The 10,547-nt window shown below is 41.4% G+C and overlaps 1 protein-coding gene across 1 annotated transcript; it reads left to right on the top strand.

Annotated features, from left to right (window-relative positions):
* Positions 1-9,255: 9,255 nt before the first annotated feature.
* On the top strand, positions 9,256-10,342 carry g0s2 (G0/G1 switch 2). The gene is made up of 2 exons (XM_060845112.1): positions 9,256-9,563; positions 9,793-10,342. Exons 1-2 carry the CDS (start codon positions 9,489-9,491, stop codon positions 10,084-10,086), a joined length of 369 nt encoding a protein of 122 aa, XP_060701095.1. The 5' UTR covers positions 9,256-9,488; the 3' UTR covers positions 10,087-10,342.
* The last annotated feature ends 205 nt before the right edge of the window (positions 10,343-10,547 follow it).

Here is a 10,547-nt window from a genome sequence, read left to right as displayed (position 1 = left end):
CTTCCCTCCAAGGCCCCAAGGGATCCTTCCATATCCGCCACAAATTCACCTGCACCTCCACACACATCCGCTGCACCCAATGTGGCCTCCTCTATATTGGGGAGACAGGCCGCCTACTTGCGGAAAGTTTCAGAGAACACCTCTGGGACATCCGCACCAACCAATCCAACCACCCCGTGGCTCAACACTTCAACTCCCCCTCCCACTCCACCAAGGACATGCAGGTCCTTGGACTCCTCCATTGCCAGACCATAGCAACACGACGGCTGGAGGAAGAGTACCTCATCTTCCAACTAGGAACCCTCCAACCACAAGGGATGAACTCAGATTTCTCCAGTTTCCTCACTTCCCCTCCCCCCCACCTTGTCTCATTCCCAACCCTCAAACTCAGCACCACCTTCCTAACCTGCAATCTTCTTCCTGACCTCTCCACCCCACCCCCACTCCGGCCTATCACCCTCACCTTAACCTCCTTCCTATCGCATTTCCAACGCTCCTCCCCCAAGTCCCTCCGCCCTACCTTTTATCTTAGCCTGCTTGGCACATTTTCCTCATTCCTGAAGAAGGGCTCATGCCCGAAACGTCTATTCTCCTGCTCCTTGGATGTTGCCTGACATGCTGCGCTTTTCTAGCAACACATTTTCAGTCCTCACTTTCTGCTGGATGTTATGACTGCGGCCAAGATAGCAGATCTTCACTAGCATGATGTCCCATGCACAGACGTACTGACTACCGTTTGATGGAATGATCATTCTTGCAGTTCTGGTACCTCTTTCCATTAACATATCACATCCACAGAGTCACATGCTTGCAGTTGACGGTTTCTTGAACTACTGGAAATCCCACTACCTTGGCAAAACCATGTGCCCTCCTCCTGCAACTCTGTAGTTAAAATAAAGACAATAATGTCCTCTCTCTTGGTGTATTGGACTTCTGCCGCCTCCCTATATAATAACTGGCAGTTAAGTATGAAATGTTGGCGATCTTATCTGCTCCAAATTTAGGAAAATGGTGGAAGTTGAAGTCCATAGTAAACTTGTTGGTCTCTGCCGTACTTTGGCTGTAGATGCATCACAGATCAGTGACCACCCCCTGCTGAATCACATGCAACTCAGATGTAGCTCTGTCTGATGTAGAGGTAGGAAACATGCTCCTGGAATAACCTTGGTACATAGGGCTTCCTCCTGTACACATGGTTTTCCCCTCTGCAGCCTAGCGTCTAACTACTACCATGTTATAGCATAAGCTGAGAATCATTAGGAGAGGGAAACCAGGAGGCCCAGCTTTTCAGAATGTGTGCCACTTCAACTATGGATGATGTCCCAATCTGCCCTCTCCTAATGTTTCTGATAGATATAAATTGTGACCACATTAATGGCCTCATTAGCATAATGTACAGCACAGAATACACAAGTGAGCCTGGTCTTTTCATTTGTTCGGACTTCTATAGCTCCAATGGCAGGAACATTATGGAGTTGAATTTTCTAGCCAAAAGTATGGTTTGTTCTTTAGCAGCCACCAAATAGCAGATCCTCCTGAAGCACAAGATCTAGAATCCCTACAGTTTGGAAAGAGGCAATTTAGCCCATTGAGTCTGCGCCAAACCCTCTGAAGAGCATCCCACCCAGTCCTTGGCATCATGAGGCAGCTGTGCTAACCACTGTGCTACCCATATCATCTGTTGTAATTCTGGATGGCAAGAAATTGAGGAGAACAAGTGAAATTCACAAGTTGGATTCTGTTCAAGAACTGAGGTGAATGGGTTTATTTACATTCACGACCTAGCCGTGATGAATGGCATTTCACTGCTGCAAACAATGAGATCGAGATTAGGTGCCAAGTTTCATTTCCAAGCACGTGTTGAATTTCAGAGAATCAAGCACAACAACAAAAATGTTTGGCAACAGCAAAATTGATCTGATTTTATAACATTTGTACTATCTATTACAATTCATTTACATGGACACATCCACTTTGTGTTCGAAGTATGTTTCTACCACATCTTTTATACAATTATAACAAATGTGATTCACAAAGCATGTATCACTAATTATTTCAGGATATTCTTTTGATAATCTCTAAGCAAAAAATTAAAGTTATTCAGTTGCTGTTTAATTCAATATGTTTGCTGCAAAACTTGCCTGGATTTTTATTAGGACTAAGGCTGAGATAATAGCCCTCATCGTTATTAAAGAGTAAATAAAACAACAACTTCCTGAGTCCACACAGAGTTAAATACAGAAATCTAGAAATTCCTGTATAACTTGCCTTTTGTCTCCACAAGCTGTCATCTGATAGTATCATGGCAATAGAGTCAAGTTTTGAAATCCACATAAGGGTGTGATTCTATTTTACTTAACCAGCAAACATATCAGAAAAAAAGGGCTGCTGCATTCAGGTGAAGTGAAGTTTTAATGCTGTAATATGTCTTAATTACTACAAAAATAACCTCTCTGGCCCTGAAAATATTATTTTTGAGTACACGCGCAGAAGCTCCTGAAACATTTGTGGCTAGCTGTAGCTAAAACAAGCTATAAGCACCATTTCTTTATCATTGACTATGAAAGTCAGGCCAGTTTTGTAAATGTCATTTTGCCTGAATCTGTATAAGCTCCAGATCCCTACATTTAGATCTGATTGCTATTTGTGCGCCTTGTCTTGCTGAAGGCATTTCTAAAGGTTTGACTATGTGTCATCTGACCACACTGTCACATGATGGCCAATCATATAGCATGCTGTCAACATAGTATTTAATCGTGTGACTTCTAATCGTGTGACATCTGGAAATGTTGTTGTGTTGACCTTTTAAATGTTGGGTCCATTTGCAGTGAGAGTCTTTACAAATGATTTCATGTAAGCATTAGTGCAGGAAATTCAGAGGACTGGAAGACTGACAAGAAAGGAAACTAAAAGCAGGGAAGAGGAGAAGCTAAACCAAAGATTGGGAGAGATTTGTCAAAGAAAAATCAGAGATAGAAGAAGATTCCATCAAAAACTATTAGCAACCAAATGAAATCACACCAGGAATTAAAAGTGAACAAGTAACAACATAATTCCTCATAATCAACATTTAATACTTTAACTCACTGATAGTTAACATGTAACTGGGTGGTAATAGCAATAAATCTAGATTATAGTGGTGCAAGAAAAACACAGCAGGTCAGGCAGCATCTGAGGAGCACGAAAATCAACGTTTCAGGCAAAAGCCCGTCATCAGGAATATCTTACTGGTAATGTTTAACACTCCAATGGGCCCACAAAGGATCACCTCAAGTACAGCCAAAATTACTCAATGCAACAGTTGTGATAAGACTCCCACTTTTAAAGAGGGCTGTGTCCCTCTCCCTCTATTGCAGACTGATTTGGACTGTCACCCCATGTGAAGGTGACAACTATCTAAAACAATCTGTACTTCACACATTAAAGCATCCAGCACTGAACACTGCAGTGAGCTTGTTGCCCAGGACACCTCGTTCTGAAGTTATCATGAACATTTATAAAAGATTTCCTGGGCTTGGATTCAATAAAATAATGTTCACACGGAATCACTGAAATTATAGCACAGCTGGAGACCATTCAGCTCCAGGGTGCTAGTGTTGACTCTCTTCCTCAAGTCTTTTATATTCCTCTTTTTAAAATATGTATTAAAATGCTTTTAAATGGTGTTCTAGACTGTACCTCAATAGCCACTTATGATTATTACATCCTTTAATTCTGTTCAATGGTCTCACTTCTCTCTCTCTCTTTTGTTCTTTCCTTTGGTATGGTCCATCTCCTTTGGTCCCTATTTATTCATCAGTGGAATTAATCTGTCCAGGTTTAGCTAGAGGAAAATTCTCAGATTTCACTCACGTTTCATGACATTTCTCCTACTTATCTTGCCATCATTGTTTCAGGATCTGTAGAAAAGACTGGTCTCAACATTTGATCACCACCAGTTCTACTTCTCCTCATACCATCTCCCTCTCTGATTCCTTATTTTACTCAATTTCTATTCCACCATTTCCTTCTAACCCTTTAATTCTTCCTCTCCCTGTCTAATCGCATTTCCACTTTCCTTCCTTACTCAGTTCCTTCTGTTTTCACATTCCACCCTAAATCCCCAATCTACTCACAAATTCTCTTTCTTTCCCCATATCCTCGAAGATTCCCCTAATTCTGATGCCTGTCCACAGTCTCGACAAAACCTTATCCCTAGTATCCTTACTATCTAAGGAAAGATATGAAAACGATATAAAAGTACATGTTGTGGCATGTCCAGAGGTGACTGACCAGGTTGATTCAAAGTGTGATGAGAAGAAACTGAGTAGGTTGGGCCAGTACTTAGAAAAATGAGAGGAGACTTCATTGAAGCATTCTTAGGGGGCTTGACAGCTGAGATGTGGAGAGGTTGTTTTGCTTTGTGGGAGCGTCTTGGATTGGAGAGCATAATCTAAGATAGGGCTCATCGTTTAAGACAGAGATGAGGAGGATTTGCTTCTCTCCATTGTAGTGAATCTGTAGACTTCTTTACCTCAAAATGTTTGTCAAGATTGGGCCATCAAGTGTATTGAAGGCTGAGATAGACTGATTTTTAATCAGTAAGGGAATTAATGTTGATGGGGATAGGGCAGGAAGGTGCATTTGGGGATCATCTGATCAGCCATAATCTCACTGAATGATGGGACCGACCTGATGGGCTGAATGGTCTGTTTCTGCTCCTACATCCTCTGGTCTTATAGTCTATCCTCCAATCTTTCTCTTTCTACTCTATCTTCAGGGGCATTTGACCTCTCCAAGCCCCTCCTTGACACTTGCTGTGATGTAAAATTCAAACACTTGACTTTATTTGGTGCTTAGAACTAGTGGCCAATAAATCTACTGCTGCATTCTGATTATTCTGAAAATTAAAGATTAAAATAGATTGAGTATATGCATTAGAGGGAAGGGGCTTGTGTTCTTAATCTGTTTGAAGCTAATGTTCGATCTGTGAATTAGTTCAGAAAGTTTTGCTAGGATATTACCTCCCTTTCTGTCACTGCTCTCTGTCCATATTTGATATTCTGCACATATGTTGATGTTGTAGCCCTTCCTGTCTCCTTCCTTCTCTTCCCCCTTCTTGGTTGAATGAGTTCATTTTCACGTAGGCAGCCTGCAGATGAACAAGAATGATCGTTATTGATTCAAATGTACAGCAGAATGGTAATCTTATTTACAAAAATATAGTAGTTTCACCATTTGTATGAAAAGATCAGTAATTTATTATTTGCTGAACTCAGTGCATGTTGTTCCAGGACACACAATTACACATGTCAATAAAATTGTAACTTGATTGGTTACAAGCCAATTTTGCAATTGTCTAAATTTTAAGTCAAATTAGTACAAGTTATAAATTGCAGAAATATATTGTTAATTAAAAAGTAAGATAACATAGCCAAATGGAATTTCCAGCTAATTGACTAAACACTGCATGATGGTAAGCCAATGCAATCAGTATGATCCCAATTCAGAGCCTTTGCATCCTGAGTATTACTTGATCTGAGCAAAGGTGACATTGCAGTTATAAATTGATCTCAATGCATCTAATGCCTGGGGAAAGGGATGTGAGGGTTGAGCAGGGTTTCTGCTCCTGCCCTATATTTAGAGACCTTTGCTGAAAAGTACAAGCATATAGGTGACGGTGAGGGCAGAATTTGAATGTACAGCAACTAATTGACAATAGCTTGCTACTATTTACTATATCATGAAAAATGGTCACTTTGATGAAGTACCACAGAATTTAGAAGTGAAGTAATTCAGCGGGAATATATTAAGTTCTACTTCATAGAATTACAAAACATGAAGGGTCTATACCTGTTTTATGCTGCACGTGAATCTCCTTCTGACTTAGTTCAGCTTATCATATCAATGTATCCTAGTCCCCTTCCCCTCATATAACCTAGTTTCCCCTTAAATGCATCCATAGTTACTGCTTTAATCATTCTCTGTGGTACAGAGTTCCACCTTCATACCCACACTGCACAAAAATGTTTCTCCTGACTTCCTTATTATAATTATTAGTGACTGTATCACACTTAATGCCCCTCACTTTGTATTCTCTCCAAGGTAGAAAGATTTTCTCTATCTGAGAAAGAAATATCTATTGAACCCAGTAAAAAGACATCTGTCTATTGCCCTCCAACCAAGGGATTCCAGGAGCAATCAGAAAAATGAGTAATTTTATAACTAAACATAACTTTAGGCCTGAACATATCACCAGATCTTTACAGTAACCAGTTGGGTGACAGATAATCTGAATGGGTCACCCTCAGATTCACATAGTACCACCCATTTAATCACTCACCCCTACCCTGTCACTCATACACCCTTAATCATCCTCACCTACTCATTCAGTCTTACCCTCACCCACACTCCCACCAAGTCACTCACACTCACCCTCACCCATTTATCTACTCACCCTCCCTACTCACTCACTCACCCTTCCACACTCAGACACTCACTTTCACTCACTACTTCCATATTTATCAATTTTTTTTGCAGAGGGCTCAAGAAAATAGGGGAGAAAGCTGAGCAGGTGGAGGAGATGGCCATGACCCTAATGGAAGTGTAATCTTGATTAGAATTTCAAGGGATTCTTCCAGACTATCTCAGATGAGCTTGGACTGGGTCATTGAAGGTTATAAATGTCATGCTAATCAAGTGGGCTGCTTTGTCTAGATAGTGTCAAGCTTATTGACTGTTGTTAGAGTTACTGTCATCCAGGCAAGTGGAGAATATGCCAACATATTTTTGACATTTGCCTTGCACTTGATGGCCAGGCTTTGGAGAAAGGGAAAATAGTTAATTGGCTACACGTTTCTTCGCTTCTGACCTACTTTGGAAACCAAATTATTTATATGGCTAATCCAGTTCAATTTCTGGCCAAAGGCAACCCATCAGATGTTGACAATGGGGTATTGGTAGTACCACTGAATGTCAAGGGGAGAGGGTTAAATTTTCTCTTGTCATTGCCTAGCACTTGTGAGATGCAATGTTTCTTATTACTTTTCAGGCCAAGCCTGGATATTGGTGAAAAGTGTGGCACTGGAAAAACACAGCAGGTCCAGCAGCATCCGAGGAGCAGGAGAGTCTACGTTTCGGCAATAAGCCCATCATCAAGAATGTGATGAAGGTCCTATGCCTGAAAAATTGACTCTCCTGCTCCTCAGAAGTGCTGCACTTATTGACTCTGATCTCCAGCATCTGCAGTCCTCACTTTCTCCCAGCCTGGATATTGACCTGGTCTTGCCACATTTTGACATGGAGTGTTTTAGAAGCTGATGAGTTGTGAATGAACAGTCACTCAGTTTGCTTTATTTTCAGCCTCATCCTACATTCTCACTGTGATCAGAAGAATTTATTACCTGTTTTCAAAAATAAACTTTAGTGAAATTCTGTTTGCATTTCAATAGCTCTTTTCGTGACCACCTGAATGTTCAAACACTTTTACAGATAGTCATGTACTTCCTTGAAGTGAACTAACTGTTGTAATGAAGCACCCAATGTGCACATAGCAAACAGCAATGTGAAGCTGACCAGCAAATCTGTTTTTAATTATCCCCCACTGCCTTTACATTGGAGAGAGCAGGCATAGACTGGGTAATAAAACAAAGAACTACAGATGTAGAAGATCTAAAACAAAACAGAAATTGCTGGAGAAACTCAGCAAACCTGGCAGCATCTGTGGAGAGAAAGGAGGGTTTTGGCCTCAGTGACCCTGCTTCTGAACAGACAGGGTGACTGCTTTGGAGAACACTTCCTTGCAGTCCATAAATGTGGCCCTGAACATCTGTCATAGCGACAGCATGGAAACAGATCCTTCCATCCAACCAGTCCATGCTGAACATAATCCCAAACTAAACTAGTCCCACCTGCCGGCTCCTGGCCCATATTCCACCAAACCTTTCTATTCATGCCCTTATCCAAGTGTCTTTTAAACATTGTTATTGTGCCTAGATCTACCACTTCCTCAGGAAATTCATTCCACACACAAATCTATGTAAAAAGATTGCACCTTCTGTCTTTTTTTAGTCTCTTTCCTCTTATCCTAAAAATGTGCCCCCGGTCTTGAAATCTTCCATCCTAAAGAAAAGACATCTATCACTAACCCTATCTATACCCCTCATGATTTTATAAAGTTAAAAATCACACAACACTAGGTTATAGTCCAACAGGTTTAATTGGAAGCACACTAGCTTTTGGAGTGCCACTCCTTCATCAGGTGATTGTGGAGAAGGAGCAGCGCTCCGAAAGCTAGTGTGCTTCCAATTAAACCTGTCGGACTATAACCTGGTGTGTGTGTGATTCCAACACCAGCATCTCCAAATCATGACTTTACAAACCTCTATAAAGTCACCTCTTAATCTCCTGTGCTCCAGTTAAAAATGTTCCAGCCTAGTCAACCTTTCTTTATAACCGTTCCATATCGGGCAACATCTTAGTAGTGTTCTCCTCACTTGCCAGTATGAAAGAAAGTCAATGTTCCAATACAACACAATGCTAACTCGAGGAACAACATCTGATCTTTCAATTCTGTATTCTACAGCTGTCTGGACATTGAATCCAACAATTTCCGACCATGACCTCTGCCTTCATTTCAGTTCTCATTTTTTGTTGGTTTGATTTTCTTTTTTGGATCCTTCATCTTGCTGCAATCCAAATATTACAACATTATTTAGACATACTTTTTTTTGTTTCTTTAATTTACCACAAAACCTTTAACAAAAATAGAAATTGCTGGAAAAGCTCAGCATATCTGGCAGCTTCTGTGGAGATAAATCAGAGTTAACGGTTTTGGAATGAATGGTTGTGCCTCAGAACCACAAAACCTTTGTCATTTCATCTCTCCTGCCTCCCCCCCCTCCTTTTGCTCTTCCACTGCCCTCCCTCTTTCACTTATTCAAACCTTTTATATTTTTAATTTCCCACACTGGTCTGATTCTCTCCAGCAGCCTCCTCAGCTGAATATCACCAGCATTTTCTGTATTTATTTCTGAGTACCAGCGCCTGCAGAATCTTATTTTAGTCAAGCCACACATCTTTCCGACCCAGAACAAGAATTATTCAGAGATCCACAGCAAATTGGGTTATAAATCTGCCAGCACTCCGTGATATAAGTTTAGGAGAGGCGTTACCAACTGAAACTGAGATTGTGCAGATGCTCATCTGCTTGTGTTAAAATCGACAGTGGTTTCAGCTGTCCGCTTCAGGGTCACTTCTGGCTCAATGAAAGATGACTGCTCGCACACAGGGCTGAGGGATTCAGTGTGAAAAGGGGGCTGGGCAATTCTGCTTGTGGTTGGCGTGGACGGGACGTGACCAGGCTGCAGAGTGGCTGGTGCTCTGGCACAGTACGTGCGAAAGGGGGGACGTGCTGAACGTGGCGTTGCTGAGAGTCAAAGGGATAAAAAGGCACGGCGTGCTCGCCTACTCTCCCACACCATATTCTGTCACGGTGCGGAGCGGAGTCCATGAGCTCAATCCAAGTTGACCAGCCCGTGGAATACTGCATCTTTCAATCAACTGATAGAAGGAAAATAATCCAGGTAAGAATATCTTTATTTCAAATAGGTTGAGAGACAGATACAATTTACATATTGTTAAGTATGGTTTTACTTACTCATCCCCGATGCAATATTATTTTGCAAATGATACAAAAGCATTGTAATGTAATTGCCTGATTATTTAAAATAGCGACACGTACAGTCAATTGTTAGGGTAATTACAGTAAATGAATTGCAATTGTTGCTCATGCATTTTTTTAATATTTTTTAGGCAGGAACCACTATGGAAACCATGAACGAATTGATCCCTTTCGCTAAGGAAATGCTGGGCCAAAAGCCCAACAGGAAAATGGTGAAACTTTACGTGGTGGGCTCGGTGCTGGCTTTCTTTGGGGTGGTCATTGGACTGGTGGAGACCGTCTGCTCCCCGTTCGTATCCGGGGAGGACGAGGAGCAGCCGCTGGATGGCGCACTTCCCAGAAAGCTGGGCAAAGAGGAGAAGAAGCTGCCAGCAGCGCAAAGGCAGCAAGTGAGGACTGGCTCGTACAGAAAGCATGCCTCCTGACTCTGGGGGCAAATGGGGACTGGGCTGCAGGGCAGCCTTCAGTGACTGAGATTCATTGTTTGCTGCAAACTCAAACCGAGGCAGTTTCGGTAATGAGCTCGCAGATTTAGCCATTTGCTGTTGTGCAGCAGTATTTCTGCGTTTATATCGTTCTGGTATCTGTGAATAGTGTGTTTTTAAAATAAATACATACTGTTGTGCAGTGTTTCATTTGTGCACTTCTGCATTCAATAAACTGATTTTTTTGTAAATCAAATATTACAAGTTGGTCTGTCTAATTGTACGAAGTATGGATTTCTAGTCTTTCGTGAAAAGTTGTGCAACAAATATCTGTAGCAATAGAATACTGGTAAGGTGAAGTTTGCTGTAGAGTTATCAGAAACGTATTTGTTGACAGCTTCCCGTGCACTTCAGCTATTACGCTTTTTCTACCCTTTCTCAGAACATTTTAATAAAGTAAT

Source organism: Hemiscyllium ocellatum, chromosome 26 (assembly GCF_020745735.1).
Source record: "Hemiscyllium ocellatum isolate sHemOce1 chromosome 26, sHemOce1.pat.X.cur, whole genome shotgun sequence".
In the NCBI taxonomy this organism is placed as follows: Eukaryota; Metazoa; Chordata; class Chondrichthyes; order Orectolobiformes; family Hemiscylliidae; genus Hemiscyllium; species Hemiscyllium ocellatum.
The sequence above is the reverse complement of the archived record's forward strand: the minus strand, read 5'-3'. Positions and strand labels throughout refer to the sequence as shown.